We start from the raw sequence: 26,997 nt of genomic DNA, 5'->3' as shown, positions 1-26,997 counted from the left end.
GCATATTAAACGTAGAATTTACGAGACGCGATTTATTAATATATTATTAACAAACCGAGGAAACAGAAATACATATTTTCGCAAATTTGTTTTCAAATATTCTTGAAATATATCGATGAAATTTATCGAACTCAAAAGAAATAATCTTACTTTATATGTTGCTCTTCGTAATGGATTAATCTCCGTAGTAGCACTAACTTCAATCTTCTCTCCTTCAGATCCTTCTCGGCTAAAGGTCGACGATTAACTAAATAAACCTTGAGAATTTTTCACGCGCGCGTACAACCATCCCCACTTCGCCGTTCAGTAACGTCGTTCAATGGATCGTAAACAAACAATGTTACGTTTAAGGCCGTCAATGTATTTACAAAATTCTGTTCCTTGTCTCAAGAAAATAAATTCCATTTCTTTATTTATTATTTAAAATATCCGAATCCATTGAAATACACATTTATATTTCATTATAAAATTCTTATCTATGAACACCAACATCAAAAAAAGAACTTGTTATCTAAAAAAACCAAACCGAGATTTATTATATACTTATTTTTATTTCCAAGAGAGGCATTTTATGACTCCTAAAATCTGTAGGTAATTTTATTAAAAAGAAATTACAATCTTCTTATCGATACCTTATATTTGTCGTAAACTTGCAGCAACGTTCGACAACTGATGCGATGCCTCTCATATTTTCTTCGAAACCGGAAAATCAGCCGGTAAAAAGCTCGCTATATAATACAAATATATCGCATAAGGCTGTGATAAGATTTCCCAATTCACGCAAATGAAACCATTTATCGCGCAAAAACCATTAGAAAAATTAGGTCAATCTTTTTTCATCGTTTCCTCGTTTGTCACAATACGATATTGTCATTTAACCGCCGAGGATATTGTCAATAAAAATCCGAAATATTTCTTCGTCAACAAAATAGAAAATCGGGAATACTCGATTATAAGAAACCGTTGCAATGCGCGCGGTGAAAATGTCAAATAATTTTGCTATATTTTAGACGACGGATGGAGCGCGAGTTTTTTTATCGCCGGTTATAAAAGTAACTTTATTAAGCTTCCGGAATAATTTACACCGGAACTTAAAAAGTATAAAAGGTACACGGCAACGCGTTCCAAAATTACTTAAACTATTTTACTTACGGTGATTTATTCGCACGCAAATTGAGAGAAGCGGGAAACATTGACTGAGAAATTTCAACGCGGAGTAACGTAATCACGTTGTAACGTAATCACATATTTCCTTAACGCGGTGTTAATTCGAAAATGACGTTGTTGATTTTCGCAAAGAGCTACTGGATGGAAGGGCAACTAACTTTCTAATATGTATCGTCTTACATATTAGGTATGCAGCCATGTAACCGTCCTTCGGAGACCCTAGGAACGTCTCCATACGCGTGGCTTAAAGATTGGCACTTTAAGTGACATACGAGTGCCGTCAGTTGTTAGCTCGTGGAAGAAGCTAGGAGAGGAAGCTCTTCCCTTAAGTGAAGCTCGCGAGATCAAAGTTTATGTCGCACCCTCCATCAAGAAACGCAGGATGACAAAAATCTCGGAATTTCCTGCGCGTCGTAACGGCTTCCGGCTTGCATTCCAACTTCCTGTATCGTGTATCTTCGATAATCCTCGCAAACGACAAACGCTCTTGAACTTTTTCGTTACTCTTGCATCAATGTTTAATTTAATTGTTCGTAGTCTCTTTAAAAATCTTTTCTTTTCAAAAAGTAAAAAGAGAAAATATATTTTTTTTTATAATATTATTTTTAGTTTGCCATATGTTTTCAAAAGCTTTAAGAGTGACACATTCTCGCTTACGACAAAATTTATAAAATACTTTTTCTCTTTACTGATTAAATTATTCTACTTTAATTTTCTACGTTCATACCACTATTTAATAAAGCCGCAGAAATTCTACACAATTACATATGTCCTGCACTGAAAGTCCTTTAAGAATTTTCTAACATAATCATTATGCGAAAAATTCTGTCTTAATCTAAACGGTGTCGAGAACGTGGCAGACTACTTTTATCTTTGACACAGTTTTTCTGCGAGCGGTCACCGGCACTTGAGTTCTAGACTGATGGAACGTTCTCTGCATCGTGTTATTACATTATATTACTATAGCAAGGAAATTTATTAAGTTTGTAAAAAAGATTTTAGAGAAAGAATAAAAAAAAAGAGTCAGCGAAATTTCACGTTTTCTTTGGTAGAGACTTATGAAAGTACGAGATAAATCATCAATTATAATGCAAAATTCTCGTGGTTTTTGAAGCAAACGTAGTCTCGAAGAAGTGCCGTTTCTAACGAGTCACGTCATAAATTATATTTTTATGCGAATGCGCTTTATCAGTCCGTAATTAGAGTGAACTTACTAAAAACTAGACGCTGAATCCTGATCTGTCACAGCCGGTTCTCTCGGCTCTCTCGGAGAAAGATTAACGAAAAACCAACTCGCTGCCTCGTACGTTCATAATTCTACGATTACGTATGCGCCAAGGATAAATGTCCATCAAGAAATATTCCCGCGCGCTACTCGTCGCGCGTGTCGCAAAAATCCATTCTTTTTTCCCTTCTTTTTCATCAGAAAGACGAAGCGTCACGAGTCCGTGTCGCGACTTTTATTTCAGAGCTTCGGCCATAAGAAGCATATCGCTCTTTCCTCTCGTGGCGGCGTACCATAAATTATGGTTCCGACCATCGAGTGTCATCCATTCTGACCAAAGTGACAAGCTAGCATCTCGTCGTGTGCTTGTATACATCGGGTATCGTTAGCGAACGGATACGTCGCGAAGAAAATAGTATTTGCAAGAAAATCGCTGAGCATCGTGAAAATTGTCACATTATGACTCATTGATCTCTTCCGACTAAATTTTTGAATACTTTTCAAAAGACTAATATTTTTTTATATATTTATATAATTTTAATAAATTTAGTATCTTTTACGAGTCTTAATATATTTTTTTCAATATTAGATTAACATATCCCAATCTTTTTCGCTTTCTTTCTTATATACAGTTACATTTTGATCCGTGCCTTTTCTTTAGATTTAATTATGATTTGAATAAAATTAATTTTTTGACAACTTTGATCGTACATAAAAATTTAAAATCGGCCGGGGAATAAAAATAAAGCCACTTTAATATGTTTCACGTTATATTTATAGATCTCTTTGAAAGCCTATCTTTTCTTTTTAATGATCGTCGCGTTGAAAATTTTCTATATCCGACTCGACGATGTAGGTCGTGCTTATCCGTGCGCGACAAAAATCATATCTCCGATGTAGCGGAGCAAAATCGTGAGAGGCTTCGTTGTGATCTCCACTCTCATCGCCTTTTTCCTATCCCGTATGCATTCGCTCGGTTGTTCCTCCCAGGATTTCGAGTAAGGAGAGCAACCTCCGCACCGTATATGTTCCCGTGACTCGGAAGGTTTTCTCTTCCAAAACCTCCGCACTGTTTTATACGGCGCGGAGAAAAGTTTATTAACCTAATCTGATTTTTATCTCTGTCTGCTTATCGCGCGCGCGTTGTTACGAAAATTTTTGCGAATTATAACAAAGTAGCGGATACAGTGTTTCGATGGAGAACGTAACTTCCGGTTATGTTGTTTTTTTTCCGGCATATTTATTTGTTACGTGTTTCTCTTAGCGCTATTCATCGTGAAATAGAAAATACTTGAGTCGGCAACTTTTTCTTGCACATTGCAAAAAGACAAAGATGCACGCGAGCCGCAGTAGTGTTTCGATTACACGATGTACGAGGAATCCCTTGCGAGAATGCAAGTACGCTTATACACGCGATAGCGTTCAATCTCCTTCTCCATAAAAGCAGCTTGACTGAGCAGATTCCAATTTCCTACAATATAATCATTGCATGCTGCATGCATCAACCTATATCATATACATTGCGCATATCAAACGTAATCTCTATTTGTGACAAGCCGAGAAACGCAACTTTACTCGAAGAATTGAGAGATAATAGATATTAAAACGTAATATAATTATGCATATTATAATAATATTAGATATCTCGTCGCGGTACTTAATGAATATCAGGAAAATTAGACAGGAAATTGAGTTTTGCGATTTTATTTTATATTCTCGTGAAGATATCAATTATTTCATCTTCTTACATTCGTTACATTTTTAGTATGTAGGGCAATTATATAAATAAAACGTACACGTGTAAGATATTATTATAAAAATATATATTTTGCTAAGAGAAAATTAAAGCATATAGTTTTAATTCGTTGGGCATTTTTGGGTAAGCAAAAAGAGGATATAAACAGCGAGACACGCTATATTATTATTAACGCTATCTTAGATCGAAGGAACAAAAAAATCGAGAATGCAGCAAAGATTGAATTCGCAAAGTCCTGTCTGCCAAACGCTTCTCAAAGAAGCTCTTTTACTCGATAACATGACTGTAGTGTCGTCGTGAGGCGAAATAAAATAATATTTTCCCGGCCGACGATTTCGCAATCGTCGCCATCCGAGTGTGCCGGCCGCGGCGTTTTTTACCGAGAGAACATTTCCATATATGTCGCGGTGGCTTAAAGGGCTTTGCCTTAAGTGGCACACGGAGCACCTTCGGTTAGCCCCTAGTCGCCTAAGAAGAGCTCCCGAGTTTGCGCAAGAAACTTTAGGTCGTGCTTGCCTCTCTGAAAGGAGGACGCTTTAAAACCGCGTCGCCGCACATACGGCCGAAGCGGGACCAGGTGAAAGAGGGATAGCCGAGCTTTTACCTCCAAATGACAAACGTTAAGTTTTGTGGTTATTCGCGCTATATACGATCCTACCGAGTTTCCGTTATAGTCTTCCGTTATAGCCGTCGACTTAACGGAGCCCAGCAGATTCCGATCCCCCACCCCGGACTCCCTATCCCCTTTAAATCCGCCGTTTGCGAGAATGCGAGCGTGCGTGTCGTAAAGGAGAGAACGACTCGTACACACACGATGATACCGATGAGGCCATGTAATTTCATTTCATCGTCGTCGTTTGCGCCCCGCGATGCTGAAAACGGCGCTCGGCCAAGCGCGAGAAACTGTCACCCGCGGGAACGAAGAAAACAGCCATATGTTCAGAATCATGGTTCGCTTCATTGGCGAACAACGAAAATAAATTCCGCGCAGTTGCGTAACTACTAACGTAAAACGCGCGAGATGTCTTCTAGTTCTTCACCGCCAGAGATAATTTGGATGAGTTTGAAAATAAACGATTCTATTTTCCAATTTTTTTTTTTTGCATACGAATAAACCGAACTATATTTATATCCTTGAGTTAAATTCTGAACATAAATATAATAAAAATTAAGGCAGTCATTGTTTTATTATTAATATTTCTGGAAAAATTGATTTTCATTGATTTTTTTCGCTCATAGAAAAAGAAAGAAAAGAGAGAAGGAGCTATTTACATAATCTTAAACAAACATACTATTACTTTTATTTGTTTTTCTTTAAAACGCTATGTTGCATTTTTTTTTATTCATCTCTGCTACAGCGTTCTCTTTCCGTGGATTTAAGAGAAGCCAGTCAGCAACGTGAAAAGTCAGTTTGCTCCCGAGTTCTTCATTAATCTGATAGTAATTGGCTACCTCAATTTCAAGCACGGAAATTGAAACTTCTACTAGCACACGAAGGAACAATTGCAAGCAGAATAAATAATTACATAAATCAGCGCTTAGTAACTGTGAAAATAGATTTCTCTTTACGTAAAGTTGGAGCTCTTTATCTCGAGTTCTTTCCATTGTACTTTTGTTTGAAATATTTTATTACTCGAAATATGTACATATATATTTTTTGTTCTGTTTTATTGTAACTGTACGATGACATTACGGACCTTGAATGATATCGTCTGCATTGTACTCAACAATATATATTTTCACCTAAAATTTCTCTGCTAAATTACTGCAGTCTCCATTCGTACATGATTCGAGATAACGCGAGGAAATGATCTCTCGCGAGATCGCGGTAGATAAATCTGTCCGTTCATTTGAGATTGCTTCACGAATCAATAGTATCATCCGATATTAGGAGAGCGTGTAGTAAACATAATAAATCGCTTTATCGGCGAAAGTAATAAAAACTTAGATGGGATAGAGAGACACGCCTTCGCTGATAAAGAGCGCTCTCGAAGTAGAAGAAGAGAGAGAGAGAGTGAGAAGGAACAATCGCGAACTTTGAGAAACGATTCTATTTACCGTGCCACTGCCGACATATATTCGGTGTCTCTCGTGTAGTTTGCAGCCACGACTCTTAACGGCGTTGCATCTTTGAGTGACGGTAAAGACGATTAAAGCGGCATTAAACTTCTCCGCGATTCAGATGTTAAACAATGCTCCGCTGTCTGCGCGAGAGAGGAAATGCGCCAACTCTAGTCTTGCCAAAAGTTCGGTCGGAGGATTTGGCTTCACCGCAGTCAAAATAACAATTGTTTTCAAGAAAAAGAGAGAGAAAAGAAATCAAACAGGTCTCCGACAAAAACGTGGCATGCGCCGAATCGATCTGAATATAAAAAAAACGCTGCCATATGATTCTAAAATTGATTCTAATGCATATGTCAGCTATTAATGTGATACACTAGCGTATAAATTCCATTATACAGAATATCCTATATAAAGAGAATACAAATAAAAAAAAAAATAGAGGAAAAAGTACTTATTATTTGACAAGGAATACGGCAGTTATACGTGATATAATCCTGTAGCGACGACCCCGTAGCCACTGTGTAGGTTGTCGCTTATCGAGTTTTCGCTATCTAATAGTTTTTAGCGATGGGCAATAAACGAAGCGTTATCTCGTTACGTGTTACTGCTCTCGAGACATATGTTGGCTTTTTTTGGCCATCAAACACATTCCATCTGACGTTTGGCGTTCGAAATGTTTTTCGTCCCCTCGATCGACTTCGCCGCCGACTATATCGAGCCCGGTAATAGAAACGCGATGGGAGAACGGGGGGGCGATTTATGTCGCGCAGACCGCCGACTGCTACGACCGCGGTATACACGATAATAAAATCGTAGTCGCGCTCGTTCAAATCGTCCTACGAATCGATGTTTGCGCGTAATCAAATTGCCCGATACGGCGACGGCAATTGCAACTGGTAAAACTAATTTCGTGCTCTCGGTAAAGTGATGGCACGCATATATAACGTATCTATCGCGTGAAATATACGCGCGATTATTCGGGAAGAACGTCGTAGCTTGAAAGAGCTCGAGAGATCGATAAAATCCGCGAAACCGCACACTATCGACAATATATATGTTGCCGTCATCTCGACTTCTCATTACGAATGTGCGAGGCGTTACGCGAGTATATTAATTAACCTATCGAAATTTGAAATCGACAGAGAACTCTATTATTATTCGATTATGATACATGAAAATCCTATCTCCTAAATCGGACGCTTCATGTTCTATCGAAACCGATTTCGCGATAATGTTCCGAGATAAATTACAGGATACAATTTAATCCATGAGAATAAATTGTGTTCTATAATTTAATTGATGGAATTGATATAATTTAATTGATGGACGCTGATGTGACAATTCTTTTCTAAAATTCTTTATGTGACAAGAAAAAAAAGAAAAACTTTTTTTTTTAATTTTTATACATCATCGATTACGCGGGTTTTTTGTGACAAACTACATTAGAGTCTCTCCGTTCTCTTGCCGAAAAAAAAAAAGAAAAGAAAACGGAAAAGCGAACGTGGGCAACAGCTTTCTTGATGGACAATAATAAAGTAATCATTCCCGAATGACAGTTCCGATTTGGAAAAGTTGTTTAGCGCTCATTGCGGAGACGAATTTGCGAAGTTACTCCACAGCCGCCTTCTCGATCATGTCACGTGAACGCAAATATAAAGGGAATATAGAGGGAGGAAAACCGTTCTCCGATATATTCTATTCGAATGAAGAACGAATATCGGCAGAAATCTGTTTTTACCGATGATAACTTTCCTTCTAAGGGTCCTGACCTCGGCTTGGAATAGCCGAAAAAAAAGTAAAATCCATTCGAACTTGAAGTCGTTCGAATCCAGAGAGCGTTTTTATCGCAAGTTTTCGCCATGAAAATTCCTTCTTCCGCGTGAAGGCCGATCGCAATATCGCAAATATGGAAATTTCGATCGTTCTTCGTTTAAAGATGCGCTGTAGCAACTTTACGAGATACACGCGTGTGTTGGATGCGCGTGAAACTTTTAAACATCGCGTATTCTCGCGGCTTATTTTTATTCGCGATTATTAAATGTTTTTCACATAAGTTTATATTGCAAAATTCTTCAAAATAAGATATAATTACGTCGGAATTGAAAGGAAATCGATTCGAACGAAAAATAAACGATTTGCATTCCGTCAATCGCGGCGTTTTTTCGACAAACGAAGGAGGTAAAGCCGATTCTGGGTAGTCATTTTTTCTTCACGATGATGTTCGATCGAGAAGTGAAGGTACGACTGTCATGCGAACGTAACGGGAAAAAGTGACATTCGAGTTTAATTATCGAAAGCGTGGATCCGAGCTGGTTGCTAGGTGAAAGAGAAGTGCAACGATTTGCATTTACCTTCGCCGAGAAAGAACGCAGGATCAATTTATTCTCTGTGGGATACACTACGGGTGACCCACTTTACGACAAACAAATGGCCAGCACGAATGTCATAATTTGCGATGCAACTGCCTGTCTTTAAATGATATCTGTTACAGCACGCTATTTTACGACATTCAACCCGATCGCGAAATTAATAATATTAATGTGATATTTAAACCGCCGAGAGAAATAATCGATCGTAATACTGATATCTTGAAAAATCTGTCAAAAAGGAACTATTCTTGTCGTAAGTGAAATTATATAATTACTTTAATAATATAATATAACAATATTAAATTTACTCTCAACTCCGCGATTTGCCTTAGTTTCAGCGTTGATCGATTTATTCTTCCGTTCTTCCATCTCCTGAATACGGAAAGACCACAATCATGCAATTACACTTCTCGGGACATACTTTTCCGTAGATTGAAAAGCTCGAATCGCCAACGAAGAAACGAGAATGCTACGAAAGAGGTTGCCGATTTAAGAGGTACATGCGCGCAAATAGTCGAATGTAAAGATTCATTTCGCAAATCAGATCAGCCTTAGCTCGTCGCTCGTAGCCGGCAACGGATTCTGATTTCCTTCCCTTTTGTGGATCGTTTCGATCGCCGTGCTACACCCATTCTACTAGATCGCTCGTTCCCTATCTCGCTCATAGAATCGTCCTATTTGCATCGGAACCCTGTATTCGGCCGACACGTACTCCGTCGCGGAATCGCTTGAATCGCAATTTAGTGTCTCTCGTCCGAGCATCCCTTTAAGTTCGACGCAATTCAATCGCCTTCGAAATATCCATCCAAACCAAAACTTCATTCAGTTCAACATTCTGTTCGAAATAATGACTCACCGTAAGTTTAGTAACGTTCGATCCAATGAGGAGTCGCTGCAATTTGCATTTATAAATATATATAGCGTGAATTTGAGAAATAGATGCGAAGATTTAATCGGGAGATTTAATTAACGGGAGGATAAGTCGCGAGAAATATGTATGACGCGTAAAAAAAAAACTACTTTCACCGCATTTATCTTAAATTTGTTTCTAATCCGAAAAACACAATCTGAGAAGAGTGAAAGAGTGCAAAATTGAAATCGGTGATACGCGAATGGTGCGTTATTCGTGTCGACGTATTTTAGAGCTCATTTTCCAGTGTTAGTTGAATCTGACCGGATCAAACTGACCGAATTGCGGCTTGCACTTGCTGAAATCGTAGCAGGTAGGAGCAAGCATCCGCGCTTGTCTAGGTGGTTGCTTTATTTAGGTCAAGCGAGGGAGCGCATCGTGCGCAAGTCTATTTTGCGCGCTCAACAGATACCGATTGTAAGCGCGAATTACCGTATATCGGCGGCGATGTTCTCGATTGATCAATCGATGAATCGATTGTGATAGTTAAATGGACGAGAGAGCAAAGCGAATGAAGCTTTTATCTCTGAGAATGGTTGAACGTGATTCTCGATACGTCTCTAAATGGGAGAAGATCAATTTTCAACAAAGATAGAAAAACGCGCTAAGAAAAGAGAGATATCGACAAACATCTGCTTCTGTTCTATTTGTAAATATTGCTTATTTTTAGAAGCAGAAAGATGTCTCTCGAGTTTCTATGAATTTTCCGTTAAACTCGTACTTGGATAAGAAGGATCTTTGAGAATATTTATTTTTTTTTTTTTATAATATATTCTCGAGATCTTTGATCAAAATTTATCCATTTTCTAAGTAATTTTCAAAGGAATTTTAATCGACGATACTCAATTCAAATTTATTGAAATTATTTTTCTATCATCTTTTCGAATTCTTTACAACTCTTTATTAGGAGAAGCGCAATATACCCAAGGATTAATTATCTAGATTTTTTTATATTTTCTTTTAATTTTAAATTTTGTTTGTAAGCAGACAGGGGTTGACAGGGCTTTTTTAATATACATTTATATAATTTTTTTTGTAACTTTAAAAATCTATTCGCGTTTATTCATCAGTGCTACAACGTACGTGAATTACATTAACCCGAATTCAAAACGCATCGACTCCGAAATGTATCGCACGAGGGGCAAAAACGAAATCGATTTCTTTAGACGATGCTCTTCCCTTCGTTGGAGACGCGTCCAACTTATTCTAGTTTACATTTTACTCCCGTCGTCTATCGACATCTTTTATTCATTCGGGCGCACCCGAGTCGCAAAATCGCGTGACAAACTTCTTTAATAAAGTTTCAAATGAGCGTAACTCGGGCTATTGTCTCGTGCCACTTTTTTCGCAAAGTTACATATTGAATTATCATCGAAGACCTTCTCGTATATGCTATAAGGAAATACTTTTTTCTGTGATAAGCAAACTCTAAAATTCATTGTAGAATCGCGTATCATATGATTGAGATATACTGTAAAAATTTAAATCGTATCTTATCAAATTTGCATTTGCCGTTAGTAAAGCTTTAACAAAATTATATTTGATAAATTAAATATTTTATAAAATTAAATTGGATTAAGTATGTGCATAATGAAAAATGTAAGACACATAAAATATATAAAAACTTTTTTCTAAAAAAAGATAAAAACACATCGCAAGTATATAAAACAATATCCATATTTGTATGCAACAAATAAAAATTACAAAAATTTTAAATTTTTAAATACTACATATTAATATCCACTATTTATATACTTGACATGTTTTATCATAAAATAAAAATTTATCACTCACCAATGCATCGATGCATAACAACGGAAATGATTAAGTAGATTAAATTGATCTGTAACATAAAAATACAAGATCTAAATTAGAAGAATGTTCAAAATAAAGAAATCTTAGAAAATTATTATTGTTCGCAAATTTCGAAATGACGCAAAAGCATATTTCCAGATAATATTTATAATTATTCTCTAAGAGTATAGACGGGCCACAATTCGTGGCGAATTGGAGAAATGGCGGTGCTTGCACTCCGGCATCATTAATTCTTCAGCGCTTATTTAAAGGCGGCCGAGATCGTAACGACTATTCGAGCAAATCGAGAATTTCGGCAGTTCTTCGTCGAAGAATACTGATTTCAAAACTTTCATACAAGCGGTTAACTGACGTTAAAGCACTTTGCGTATACTCGTACTATCGATCGACCTATAGACGCCGCTTTCGCTATGCCCAATAAGCAATGTCGTCGATAAGGAAGCAAAATATATAAAAAGAAAAGATTTATAAAAGTCTTTTATAAAAGATATACATATATCTTGTAACTAAACCAATACTGAAATTAAAATTCTATTAAATTTCCTCTGAAATTGATTAAAGAATGTGATTTTATTAATCTTTTAATATAGTATATAAAGTATAATATCATAAAGTTTAATTTACAAAACATTCTTTTTTTTTACTTATAATTCTTGGAAATTATTAACGACTCAATAATAATTTTTGCTAAAGAAAAATTGTCTCCAAATTGGCCAGCGAATTTTCTATTAAAAATACCCGATGATTTTGAAACATGCTGTGAAAGCGTGAGTTCTTAGCGATGAAGAAATGAAGAAAACAAGAAATTACAAAAAGAGAAAAGACACAAGCGATAAAAATTTGGATATATAACGAAGTGTGCCTCGCAGAATAAACAACGAGGAGATATAAAAGAGAAGATTTAAAAATTCAAATTCGGATTCAGCGAGAAATCCGGAAGAGGAAAAGCTCCGCATCAAGACCGCAGAAAAGAGAAAGCGTCTATGTATAGAAGGGATGAAGGAAATGCCTCAGCTGTTAGCGCTGTTAACCATCCCAGGGGAAAAGCGGGGTTAACCCGGGGACCGTTGTCCCAGGATTATCATTCGTTGCACAAAAGCCGTAAGCATGCACGCTGTTCGGTTATTTCGGTCAATCCTTGAAGAGGAAACCGCCCGGAAAATATTCACATCGATCTATTCCGCGTTGACCTTTCTCTCTCTCTCTCTTCCTCTTTTACATATACATAGATTTTCACGCGCATACACTTATATATACGCGGAATAGATACACCGTCTGTATGAAGCGCCTCAAAGTGCGCGCCTTCCGAAGGCACAGAGGCCAGGTCAACCGCATCGCTCTTCCACGCCATAAAAGGACGCAAAACGAAGCGTCTGTCCAATCGCAGACTATAAATACCGAGATGAAAATCGACGCGCCAGCTCGGCGTTTTTCGACATTATAAATAAATTTCTGACGGTCGATCCGATTCATACTTTCAGCTGACTGACTATTTGTCAGGGCGATATGTGAAAGGGCGATCTGCGGAAAGGCTTCTCGCCCGCTTATAATTTTCCGTAATTCTATAATAATATCTATTCTCTAATTGCGACAGATGCGCAACTTCTCATAACGACAATAACTGTTTTTTTTTCTAAAATTATGATCTTTTAAATTTTGATAGAAAAAGACTGCGATAAGTGTGACAAATTTAATTCATGTCATAGATACGCGGAAATTTGTATACCATAGATCCCGCGATACATCTCGCGAGCATCTTCTACATGATATCTTAATATTCAAATCGCTGAAATAATTACATGTATATCTTTCATCTTTTTTAATTTTAATGTAAACTATTAAACAATATGAATAAAATTTTTTGTAACAGGAAAAAGTGTTCGCTTTAATGAGATGTATCCAAAAAAAAATAGAAAAAATCTTTGCTATCCAAACACGCGATGTTCAGGTGGCAGGCAAGACAAGTTTTCTACTCGCGCAATATTCGAGATAAAAAGATACGGAGAGGATTAGCTTTGTTGTTTCCATAATGCGCTGACGGTAATGAATGTTGCCGTTTCGTTTTACACAAACACGTACCTAGATCCTTCGCGGCGATACGAGTAATAAGATTTAGTATTACGACGTTTTGCGTTAAAAGGCAGAGACCAACTTTCTTCCCCCTTTCCCACCCCCTTATTCTGTCAACGTCATTGTGCTTTTTATAACCACGATGCGCGTAGCTGAAGATTCGCAAAAACAAGACGCGTCGAGGCAAGAGACATTTACATGAAAGAAACGTAAAATTCTGGATTGCGACGGAATCTCATCTTTAAATCTTTAGATTTAATCCGCCAAGAGACTAAGCTCTCTTACATCGGCGTGGCAAACCGTGTCGCCCCGAAGCGCGACGTGACAAATATATACGTTATTTACATAAAACGCGCATAAAATCATGAGACGCACGATAAGATCTTGTGTATTCAGACTCTGAAGTGGAAGAAAGCCGAGAGGGGGCGATTCGACCGGAGGCATTGAGAAATCATAACATATCTCTGAAAGGAAAGCATTGTCCGGGATACAGCTTGATCGATATTTGTAACGAAATAAGAGTTTGAAATGGAGATGTGATTCTCTCGTGAATTTAATCCGGACAAGAGTTACGCGCTCTCGTTTGCCGCTTACAAAGAGAGCGAAAATGAGGTACGAAAGAGAAGAGAAAGAAATAACTCAAAATATTTCTACCCTTTATTCTCTACTTCGCGTAATATAATATTTAATTATACGACTGCAAATTACCATGGCACTCAACCTGCTCTCTTCCGTCGACAAAATAATTACGATGATATGTTATCTCGTATTCTTGCATATCTTTTCTCTCTCTCTCTCTCTCTCTCTCTTTCTTTCTTTCTCTCATAATACCTGCGATCTCGTATTTTGTGTGTCGAAAAAATTACTCGCGTATAAAAGAAATGACATTTTTACTTTTCAGAGCCAAAAACCGAGATACTGGGTGCGCCGGATCTGTTCATCAATCGAGGTAGCACCATCAATCTCACATGCGTCATCTTACAGAGTCCAGAGCCGCCCGCTTACATTTTCTGGAATCACAACGATGCGGTAAGTCTGATGCACGGTTAATCCATTGTTCTCATTTCCGCGGCTCATTCGCGACGCACTACGGGACAACCGAACACACCCCGGGCTTAAACGAAGTTTACGCGCGACGAATAATGTGCGGATAGAGAGAGAGAGAGAGTGAGAGAGAGAGAGAGAGAGAGAGAGAGAGACACGCGGCTGCAATATCGCGCGATTAGCGCGACCTAGATTTATTACTGACACGCGCGCGACTCTGGCCAACGTTGACTTTGTGCACGGATAATTAATGATGATCCTACTTCTCCGGGATATATATGTATCCTAATAACGCGGAGAAGGTAACGCGTCGAATAAGTTTCTGCTTCTCGCACCGCCAAGTTTCCGCGAGATGAAATTTTCAGCGCCGCGCCGGCTGAAACTACCGTCTCTCTTCGTCATGTTTATTACGCGTGCACAGTTGTTCGAGATTATTATTGTTGTTGTTGTTTTGCTCCCGTCGTTATATATTACATCCTACAATCTTTTTTGTTATTAATTTGAACGAACAAACGAGTCCGAAATAGGTACATAAAAGTACCTATAATACGTAAATATGATTTACGCCTTTCGTTAAAAAATATAAACTTTTTTTTTTTTAAGGAAAATGCTTAATTTATTAATAGTGCTCAAAAAAGTTAGCGTAAGGACTTTTTTAAGATTATTATCTTTCTCTGAGAAAATAGCATGTTTGTTAATAATTGATCATATCGTGTTTTTTTTTTCATTCGCGCAATCCCGAGAGATCCGATGACAATACGAATAGCGGGAAATTCCGAATGGCTGAGATCTGAGATCCAATCTGCCTTTCCCAAATTTCGCTACGGAGATAATAGCGGTAAAGAGGTGCGTGATAAATGGCCGTACAAAGGCGTCGGCGAAGGTCGTTTCTAATTAGATACCTCGCCTGGAACTCCAGGAAGTCGAACAGTTCCGATTAGGGCGCTGATAGCGGACGAGTAAGCGTACTTAACCACCTGCTGTCATACAAGAATGTTGAGCGGCTTGAAACGTCGCTAAGAATTAATCGAGCGACATTTGCATCTTACGAGGCGAGCCGACGTATATAATTCAGACTGTAAAATATTTTAGCCACTTAATTACGGCCGTATATGTTTTGAAGATACAGGACAATATTTGCACATTTATGATGAGCCCACACGTGGGATGTGTTATACATTTTCACATGTATTCATCATAATTAAAATATCGCGCGCGCGTTTATGACAACTATTAAGCCAAAAATATGCTGTGAAAACTTTCGAGTTTAAGCTCTTAAAATATGCGGGGCGCACAGGAATGCAAATATTCTTGTAAAGAATTATTTTTCTCGCAAAAATTTTTTCACAAGCCATTTAAAATGATAAAGTACGAATGAATAAAATACGAATAAAAATTTAAGAGAAAAGATATTTTCTTTTTTCTTTTTATATTTATTCGTATAATAGAATTTATTATTTTATTCTTTCAAATTCGAAATTTTCCCGACGGAGACTACCTTTTAGCATACAATAACAAAGTTTTTCTAGCGGCCGAATTAAGTATGCGCGCGTACAAAGGAAGATCATAAAATATTCCGACGACGACGACGACGGTGCCAGTGGCGGCGGCTGTTTGCGAACGGTTGACCGACCAATAAATTTTGATAATGTCGACTGGTTGGCCGCAGTTAAATCGTGAGAGTCGTGGGCAAAATTGGTAACGGCACTCAGGAGGTTCCATTAGCCGCATTAAGCCTGACCGAAAGCTTTGGGACTTGGCTGGGCGAGCAACGTAGAAACAACGCTCGCTCGCTCACCTTAAAGAGGGCTCTGTCGTGCGTGACTAACGCGCGTGCAGTTTCGAAGGGTTCTGGACCGTAAATGAGTCGAGAGGGAATCCCAAATTCCAAATCCGTGCATTACTATTTCGTCCTCTCTCGCGCAGAGCTGACCGTCGTCGGAAAATATTGATAATGTGCCGTATTAACTTAAATCCAGATTTATCAGAACCGAACCACAACACATTGGCTCTGCCATATCATAATTAATACAACGATCGTGCCACCCTGAACGGAATATCGCCTGCTACGTGATCGCCGAGAAAATGCTTCGTATGATTAACTATTTCATCTTATCGAGAAACAAATATCGAATGTTAACGGCAAATTTGAAAGCATTATTCATGTTTGCGAATTGAAACGAATCGTTATCCTTAAAGTAGTCTAACACGAAGATCCTCTTAAATATTATCGCATGCACTTGCGAAGGATTACGTGTGTGGATCTCCGCTCATCTCAAGTAGCAGCGCGTCTCCGGATCGTCCTCTTTAAATATTTCGTCAGCGCTGCCGATAAAGTGCCTCGGTAAAGAGATGGCATAGGCTCCCCTGGGATCGATTAGAAGGCCGAGCGAAATAACCGCGTTACGATCCGGTAATCGTGATCTTGCGCGATCCATAATAATGATTCATGCGCGTTCGCGGAAGACGCCGTGATGGCCTCTGGACGTGATAAACCCGTGGTCGCTACTACGAGCGATAAGGGAACGCGAGGAACAATCATCTCCCCCTCCTTCCTCCTCCTCCTCCTCCTCCTCCTCACCAGAAATCGTCCCGGGGGAACCGACCGAAATTCCCCTTCCGATAATAAGGTCGCCCTCTCTCTCTCTCTCTCTCCTCCCCCTCTCCCCCCGGATCGATCCATTGCGCGCGCGAAACATTTTCCGGCCGCAAGGAATCTACCGGAACCATCCGGGCGCGTTTGCTTTCACGCTTCGATACACCTTATCCCTTTGATTTTGATTGAATTTCGTGCCGGCGTCTGTTGCGGCGACCACATCCCCGAAGCGACGCCGCGTCGCTTATCGATGCGCGACGAACGATACGACACCTCTAGAAGGATAGCGTCTCTGTATCTCTCTTTCTTAAAAATTGAGATGTCTAAAACGGATGGATGATTTTCGATGATATTGACATTACGCTAGAAATCAACGGAAAAATTTCTACTCCGAAAATTCTTAAGAAAAGTAAAAAAAGAAAAGAAGAAATGTTTCGTTAAAAATTTAATATTAATTATTTGTACATACGCTAACAAATCACATTTCGATCTAATCTCATTTCCGTTGGCTTCATCATATGTTTCGCTTCTCGAATCAATCCCTTATTGAGAGATCATTGAACACGATAGCACATTCCGATTTATTTATATGTCAATTGTGGGAAGACTGCCAGAAGAAAAAGAAGGAGGAAGCGCTGCCAGATTGGCACAGAATCCGCGACAGGAAGAAAAGACATTTCGCACAAATTCGCAAAGTGACAGATGTATCAAAAAAAAAAAGTGCACGCGAATGAATTGTAATTATAATTTTTAGTCAATTAGTTGTTATATAATATATGGTCGTCAAACCGTTGTTCTGACGTAATCGACTGAGTAGTGTCCAAATAAAAAGTGGGAAGCGCGACTTTTGACATTGTATAAACTTCCCGTATTCCTCTTATCGTTCCCCTTCGGCCCGCAAATAAAACGTGGATGGAGAGATCTGGATCTAGACGGGAAATCGCTCGATCCTGTCCAAACAGAAGGGTATAAGATGCGCAAGATAAACAGCATCGGATTTATATACCGCCTATAAAGTGCCGGGCTCATTTTCTGCAACGAACGCACTTTTCGTCCTCGTGTAAACACATTTCCGAACCTAGTGTGATCTTTATTTCGTTGACTCACGTATACGAAATGAGAGAGCCGTCCCTCGACGTGGCCCGAGTGCGTCGACCGGACGCGTGCGACGCGGCCGCTTTTATTTACGGCTGTTTGCATGTGTCGGCTACAATTCCGGTGTCGAGTGCCGGGAAAAAAAGCTAGTAACAAGTCGTCGAGTGTGCTGCTCGTGTTACGCTTACATGCGTGACACGCGCGAACGGAATATTTTTCTCTCGCAAAATGGACTATGATGACTCGGGCAAAAAACGAATGAGGATGAATCATAGATGGCTACTTAAAAGAGAGCAGTGCATATGATATAGATACAAAAAAAAAAAAAAAACATAAATCGACTTATTATCATTAATAACCAGTGAATCTTCGCGAAATAAAAAACAATAAATAAAAGAGCATTTATTATTGAAAGAAATTGGCGATTATTTGGATAAGCACTTCCCTAACTATTATACGTACGAGAGAAAATAAAAATACTTCCAATCACAAAATTTGGTATTTTTTTATATATAGTTTTTTTCTCGCGAAGGATAACATCGGTCGACAGGCATTAATTATGCAAGAATGCGATTACCCGGCTCCCAAATATTTTTGGCGGGAAATCGATTGATCACTCCACCGGGCCGGGAGATAACAAACTTATTATTTCAATAGCGATGAGCGTGAAACGTATCAAGCATAAAATTTGAATAAATGAAAGAATAATGCGGTGAAAAAGTGATCCACTTGTGACGGTTTTCCCTCCGTGTCCTGTTTTCCCATAAATCTTCAGCCAAGTGATGAGACGCTATTCGGTATCATTACACTGCTATACAATGATATTGAATATTGTTATCGTTGCTCGCGCAATACGACTAAACATAGATAATCAATAATTAACGGACCGCCATTTCTCATTGTGCACTCAACGAGTACTTAAATAGAAAATCTCGTCCCGAGGGTGCTTCATGGAGTAACGCAATGCAATTTTCCAGCGTCGTAGGGAAACCCAAAGTAAAATTAGATGAAAGCAGGATGAGCGCCGGATGTGTTGCGAGTCAAATACCAACCCGTTCTAATTTTCTGAGATGCAAGCAAGCGCAAAAGCGTACCTCCGGGGCGTGAAAAATTACCGTAACGCGTTACAGAGACTCTGTGATTACTGTCTTAATGAATGTCGAACGTTACGGAGTAGATGGACAACGATGTGAATTGCATTCGGTTAAATTTCGGAGACTTTTTGGTCGGTCATTTTACGGAGATATTGAGTATTTCACGGTAAACACGTGTCAGATTGCGGAAACACGACGATGACATCACGATATATCGTACCGTAGAATATGTATTTGTGCGTCGATCACGTCACACTTTTTGAAAACATCTCGGATTTGCCGCACTCATTTGGCCTGCAGTGCAGATGAAACAGCGAAATCCCGAAATAACAACCGATTTCAACGTAACAATCGGCAACTTTGTTCTATTTTCGATGAGAAATACGAAAGCGCGTGTGAAAAATTCAACCGAGAAAACCACAGATTGAAGGTCGGATTTATCAAAGCAAACGAAATGGCAAACGGGGAGACGTGAAAGGGATGACGAGAAGATAAGTAAAATGTCGCGGACGAAAATGTCAGTGCGAGAAAATAAATGCTTGGTTATTAAATCGTAATTAATTTTATCTCTTCTACTATCAAGAGTTTAAAATGTTCGAGGAGACAAAATTGTAATATGCATATCGCGTAATGTATCTAGAATGAATATAGAATTATAGGATAACTAAGAATTATGCAAAACGCATTAAATCTGATTAGATAAATTTGTGGAGAATTGATAGAGTGTAGTTCCGTACTTTTAGACAAATTGAAAAAGGGCGATAATACGCGATATGCAGTTTCATTTCGTATACTCAACTGCAAATGACACAATACCACACTGTGTAATTTCGTTTAATCTACTCGTATTTTATATTCTCTCGAATGAGAATATATATATATAAATTAATATAATTCGCATACATATACACATGAATGTCAATCTATTTATTAATGAAATTAATAAATTAATATTTCGAGCAAATTTATTAAAAACTCATACTCGTTGCACAATATGCGACAACGATTATAACATGACTAGTGCATTCGACCGCTTTGTTAATAATTTCGATACATTTTCAGCAATCACGCCGCGGGTAATCTGCGTTATTTTCGATATAAAGTAATTGACTTTGTCCTTTGTTTCGCAGTTTTCATATTACATAATGTACGAAAACGTCGATGGGAATCAACAGTGACGCGGAGTGAATCATTTTACAATAAACGCCGGCTTGAAACGACAAATTTGATAAATGATGAGAAAGAAGAGAAGGGGAAGGAGACAAGTAAGAAGGGTAAAACTATGGAGGATACAATGGCGAAGATGCACTTAACGGAGAGGGTGCCGTTATCTCGAAATGCGCGAGCGAAGGCTGATAAGACAAAAGTACTAACCTTAAGTAAAGGAAAGGGAAGGGCGGGAAAACCATTCCAACGAACCACTTGACTTTGAGACGCTTTCAATCGGCAATCCCACGGGATACCGATTTCCGGTAAGAGCGTGTAATGAGGTTGACGAGGTCATCCTCCGCCGCCTCTCTTCTCGCCCCATTGTATAAAACTTTCGCACGCGTCAAAACTTAGGCAAATTACGAGTTCTATGAGACGCGCTGCGAAATTATCTGGCTCATTGAACTGCGCTCTCGCGATAACATCAAATAGGGAGATATATTTTTGCACATCTTACATATCTTATTATCTTAGAATTCTTCGATAAGATATTGGATAAAATAAAAAAACTCGCGGCTCAATTTGCTGCTGACAAAGATCAGCAGTAATTTTGCTGTTTCTGTAATTTTCATCTACTCTTTTTCAATGGTTGAAAAATTTTTCAATTATATTATATTATTAATAGCGTATTATTAATTATTTAAAATTATGTTAAATATAATCAGAAAGGGAGAGGAAGAGAGAAAGAGAACGAAAATTATAATAAACGTTTTGTAACTGACAGAACGAAGAATGTAAATATGTAATTTAAATATAACATCCATTTATTTCAGATCGATTTACAGTCGCCAAAGTTAATCGGTGAGTAATTGGTCGCTGTTTTAATTCAATCGTCAATGCAGAGTCAGCACTTTATACGATTAATGAACTGAAAATTGGATATTATTTATCTATCCTGATGATCAAGTAGAATTCGATAAAAATCGATTCGATTCAAAACACATCGCTCGTCCGAGTAATTATAGAAATGTCATTTATCGTATATATCCGCATCGCGGATATGACGCGTAAAAAGCGGTGCTATTAAACATTTTAATAAAAGTATAAATATCGCAAAATATTTACAAGAGCGATCACGCTCGATCAATATTGAAGGCACGATCGTTTATCGTTCACGTGCGCGAAGAAACTTGCCACGGATAGTAAAAGTTTAAGGAATTCTCGAGACGTAAGTTTACATGACGTAGTTTCAGAGGTTCAACTCGGAGCGGCGTTGTTTGATTTTACATTTGTGTATATGAATTGCCGGAAGGACGATCACACCCTGCGAAAACTCGCTAATTTGCGATTTGCGGCGGGTTATAAAAACTCGACGAGAACTCAGCCTTACACATACAGCTATCGAAGAAAGTTTAGTTTTCATAGGCGGCAGAAATGTATGTGTGGCTACCACATGGAGTCTGTTTACCCGACCCATTATTACGTAGAGTCCGACCGAATTAATATTGAACTTTGGAAACGAAAGTTTCAAGGGTTATCTGTTAGCCGTGCGTTTAGATAACCCGAAACGGAAGGAAGGTAACCGCGGCACTTATCAAACTCGGCGCCATCGCTAACTTTCCTCTCCCGGTTCGATTAATCGCACGCTTTGAGAACACGGCGGGGATAAACAACTCGGCGACCCGATATTCTATTCTTATTCCCGGAGATTCAATGCGCGCGACAGTCCGGAAAAGATTAAATTCTCCCAAGTATAGCTTATACTTGCCCGCATTATTCTTAATCGAAAGAAACTTCAAAGAGAAGTCTTTTATTCCGTTCCATCTTTCTTTTCTCAACGCGAGACAATTACACTTTGCATATAATTTCTTCAAATTGTCCTTTTACAAAAAAGAATTTGAGCGTGCAATATAATATAATACTTTAATAGCGTATTCTGGAAATAAAATAAAATGAAAAATATGCGAAAATATCGAAGCCACAATATTATGAACATTAATAATAAATGAAAGATCGTGTATACACATGTAAATGTATTTACTAGTCTAAGTGCGCGATATAATACATTTTAATAAAATTCCTAAAATTAAAATTTTGACATATTCTAATTTTCAAGCATAATTTTATTGTCTTGACAAAAATTTTAGATTATCCTCTTTACAGAGTTATGAGAAAAACTTATTTTGGTAAAATTCTAAATTTTATATTAACTATTGCGGGAAGCGTGGCTTGTACGAAAATATAACATGCAAAAGAAATTGAATTAATAATAAAGCATTTATCTTTGCCGAGATGATCGTGGAAGAGCACGACGCTCGAATTTCTTAACGTCGAAACACAGAAGTGAATATCCAACAACGTGTTGTTAGGGGATACTCTACAATTCTCGCTCCCTTAAGAAGGCTTACGTGCCTCTCTCAGACGGAAGCGAGCTGCCGTAAAGTTCCGGCTCCGCGGATTATTTATTTAAAAATCCTTCTCGGATCTTACCGAGACTTTCTTCGCTTTCTTCCTCTTTCATTCTCTCTCTTCCTCCTCTTCCCCTTTTCCTATCTCTCTCTTTCTCTCTCTCTCTCTCTCTGTTTATCTCTCCGTTCAACCCGCGTGTACCAAATGTTGGACCCTACCATCTTCGCGTTAAAACGACACTCGTGACGAGCGTCGTTGAGTGGAAGAGACATAGGATAAACACGACGTTTGTCAGGGCTTCGCAACGAGCACACTACTAGCGTTTAAGACGTCGCGCCCAATTTTCCTCTGCAAATTCGCAGACTTAAATAACATGTAAAATACTGTGAAATAGTTGAATTATTTTCGCGCGCGCGAGATTTATTTTTTTAATATTATATATGTAAACAATACAATATTTGATTTGGAACGATGAAATATGTTCTGGTTAAACATTTTTATAGCGAGATATTGCTTCGAAATATTTTCTTCAATTTTTCAATATTTCCTATGTATAGATGAATTCGACAGATATCGATACGCAGTGTATACTCCAATAACTCAAATTAAAAACTATACAATGATACGCAATATTGCGTTGAGTACATACACATACATATATGTATAAAATTCTTGTGCACTTGTCGCGAAAAATTGTCCAGAGTAACATTTAAAGAACGTCCTCGAGGTATAAGTCGCCGCGCGGCAAAGCAATTTGCACCGAGCATCAGGACGAACTCTCCCTTCCTCCTTGTATCATCGGGAAGGGAGAGCCGTCTCAGTATCGTTTACAATCTCCGATCCGATTGTGGATAATGTAAAACGCGCCGGAAAAGAATTCCCGTCAGGGAAGAGAGGGGAAACGTCGTATTTTTTTTCTCACCCTTGGCGAACGAAAAGGAAGGGGAGGAGGGAGTCGTCCTACGACAGGCTTATCTCCGTCCGCGTCCTCATCGTCTCAATACCCATTGGGACCAGTCCAATAAAAAACTGTATCCGCCTTTGGTTAGCCGATTTCTCACTCGTCCCCTTTCCCTTTCGCAACTTCACCCGAGAGATATCCGGCGTCTCAAGACGATCGCTCGATCTCTGTTTCAGATAATCAGCTACGACTCGAACAGAGGCGGCGTCTCCGTGGTCACAGAGAAGGGTGACAGCACGACGAGTTTCCTCCTGGTTCAAGAGGCGAAGCCGTCGGACTCGGGACGGTACACTTGTAACCCCAGTAATGCTCAACCGAAATCGATCACCGTACACGTACTCAACGGTGAGTGATCGAAGATGCGAAGACAATTTCTTGCGAGGAAACCATCAGAAGAGACATTAAATCTATATATTAAAAACGTGTTAAAAATGTCTGTACGAGAAATTCCGAACAAATTTTGCGATGTTCCAATAATAATATTAATTTTTAATAAGAAATTTTTAATAATTCGCTATTTTTGCTCTGTTAATTTTTTAATAAGAAATTTTAATTAATTCGCTATTTTTGCTCTGTTAATTTTTTAATAAGAAATTTTAATTAATTCGCTATCTTTGCTGTCAGCTTATTTTCTTATCCTTTTATCATATACAATGTAAAATTGACAAATTCCTTCTTTCGCACAAAGAAATTGTGCGGCAATTACGCGGACGGAAAAATAATTAGCCAAATTGCAATCTACGTTTCATTTCATTCACGCGACAAAAAGAATAATGGTTGGACGGAGAGAACGAGGGGAAGTAAACGCGGATGGATGAATAAAACGCCAGGCGTGGCGGGTCTTCAGAAAATTTAAGTGTTGCCCTCTGTTTCAGGAGAGTATCCCGCGGCAATGCAGCACGGCGGTCAGGCCAAGCAACCGAGGCTGTACTCTCTTCTACTCTGCCTGTGTCTGTTACTTTACTAATTGCTCCATTCCATCGCGCATTTTCGAAGGAAGAAGTCGGAGAGCACTTTAGAGCGAATGGGAATGTGTGTGAGTACGCATGTGTGTGTGTGTGCGCATTTGTGTGCGTGAATATATGCTGTGTAAGAGAAGAAAGAGAGAGAGAGAGAGAGAAAGAGAGGTATCTTCGTCACACGGGTCGCGTGAAAATTGCCCAAGTGTCACGAATGCCATGGCGGGATAGGATGGTGCGACCGACGAGGATGCTTTTGACTGTGCACCGGAACGATGACTCTTTCGGAACGACGACAACGCGCCCGGAAGGAACGGTGCGACCGAGCATTGCGACGGCGCTTTTAACAGCGGCTTCGCATAGGCCATGCGACGATCCGGGATCGCGGATATATACATGATACGATAATAATACATGTAAGAGAGCACGCGCACAAATGTGTCACGATTACGAAACCGTAACACACAAGCGCCGACGTACAGTCGATTTCAATAACGATGGACGCTGCTTATTCGCGAATGAGCTCATACAATTTCACGTTACAGAGAAAAAGAGAGTACGTTTATTCGACGAATAAGCCGCAATTCAACGTTGATGAAATTGCACAAAGGGCAGTTAAAATACGCAAACGAGAGAATATGATGTCCGGGATATCGCGCAGAAATCGCGGACGTTTTTAGTTCTCATTTAAATATTCTGACCTTTCATTTAAATAATCGAGCTTTAAATAAAAATCCTCTCTAAATAAAAGTCCTCGATGCAAAACATGACTTTCCCGATTCATTTGCATTTCATCGAAGATCTTTGAATTTCAATTTTTCGCAATTCAGAAAGACTCTCGAAACAATCGACTCTCCTCTCTCCAAGTGCGACGACAAATACCTCCGGCTCGAGAAAAAAAGTGGATCTTCCGGGGATGTGTACACACACACACACACACACACACACACACACACATACACACAAAGATCGAAGCGGGTTGAAAAGGAACAACGAGAAGGTACGCGAGTGCTTGGCTTTCTCCGCGATTAATTCGGACAGACTCGAGGAGTGTCTGCCGATTCACTTTCCGGTCGGCGAGGCTCAACAGCGACGACTGCATCGAGGAAGAAGAAGAACGTATGCGTTGCCATGCAACCGCGACTTTGACCGGTATACGCTTCGGAATCCGCGCAACTGGATGACCATCAACGATCGACACAACGACCGATGTGTATACCGCTATATATTCTTTCACGACCGTGCACACAAGAGCCTTTTGTGCGATCCTCGCAATTCTCATGTTCCAATATTGACACCGCCGCACTTCCGGCGACGAGCGAGCGGTAAAATCTCGAGTCTCTATCACCGCGATCGGCGGGTATTGCGGAAGCGATTATCGCGTAATCGAATCGCACGCGTCTCTCGACATTCTTTTCTCTTGTTCCTTTTAATGTTTCGGATAGCACGTCCTCCACGGCATCTCTCGTATCAATCGACGCTAAAAGTTTCACACGTTTCTCGATCGAAATCGGTAAATAGCGTGAATTTTTATTTTATTATTGTTTACCTTGTATTTCGATTATAAGCGATCGTGCTTCTTCACACTCGCGGAACGCCATCAACGTTTATTTAAAACGATGTAATTAACTTATGCGAAACACTAGTCGGATATTGTGAAATTCAACAGCAATTAACGCTTCTGTACCGACAGTTGTCATCAAGAGATGCAGAGACAAAGCGAGATTCGCGCAGTGCATGACATGATATTTGCATTAAATCCAATCGCGCGCGTTATCTCCGATGCGTTGTAAAAGTTCAAGGGGAAACAGAATTTTTTACATTACAAAGCAAGAGAATATTTATACAGAGAGAATGGCGTAAAGAAATTTTCTTCGACAAATTTTTTAATATTAATAGAATTATATAATCCAGAGTAATATTTCTAAAGCAATGTAAAATTCATTGTACCATTCGCGCAAGATTTCAAGACACATTTGACTGATATCTCTGTCATAAAGCAAATTAAATTTCGTAAACGCACGAGAGACTTCTTTCTGTGTTGGAATTAATAAAAATATCTTATTAAAAAAGCAGCATATATATGTGTGAAGTGTCGGAAGCAGAGAAGAGAAGCGTTGAAAATAATACTATACAGGAATTAAAATAAAATCCTATTCATTCAAATATGCAGAACCTTTCATTTTCTCTTTATAATATTTGCATTGTATTATTTCTCGTAACTAGTACGTAATACAGTGTTGGAAAAAAATGCAGGACATCGCGCGAAAAAAGAAAAAAAAAAGAATTTTATTTTCCTACTCTTCAATAGAGG

The 26,997-nt window shown here is 38.8% G+C and overlaps 1 protein-coding gene across 3 annotated transcripts in view; it reads left to right on the top strand.

Moving 5' to 3' along the window:
- The window catches only part of LOC126855343 (zwei Ig domain protein zig-8-like), a 281,643-nt gene extending 254,878 nt beyond the window's left edge, over positions 1-26,765 (top strand). For 2 of the 3 annotated variants that reach the window (XM_050602905.1, XM_050602907.1), the window contains exons 5-7: positions 14,278-14,405; positions 23,901-24,069; positions 24,600-26,765. In XM_050602905.1, coding sequence (XP_050458862.1) covers positions 14,278-14,405; positions 23,901-24,069; positions 24,600-24,691 — 389 coding nt within the window. In that variant the 3' untranslated portion in view covers positions 24,692-26,765. The remainder of the gene's footprint in view (positions 1-14,277; positions 14,406-23,900; positions 24,070-24,599) is intronic. The other variant, XM_050602906.1, reaches the window with a different exon arrangement.
- Positions 26,766-26,997: the final 232 nt, after the last annotated feature.

The sequence above is a fragment of the Cataglyphis hispanica genome, chromosome 16, assembly GCF_021464435.1.
Source record: "Cataglyphis hispanica isolate Lineage 1 chromosome 16, ULB_Chis1_1.0, whole genome shotgun sequence".
NCBI lineage: Eukaryota > Metazoa > Arthropoda > Insecta > Hymenoptera > Formicidae > Cataglyphis > Cataglyphis hispanica.
This window is presented reverse-complemented; position numbering and strand designations above follow the sequence as displayed.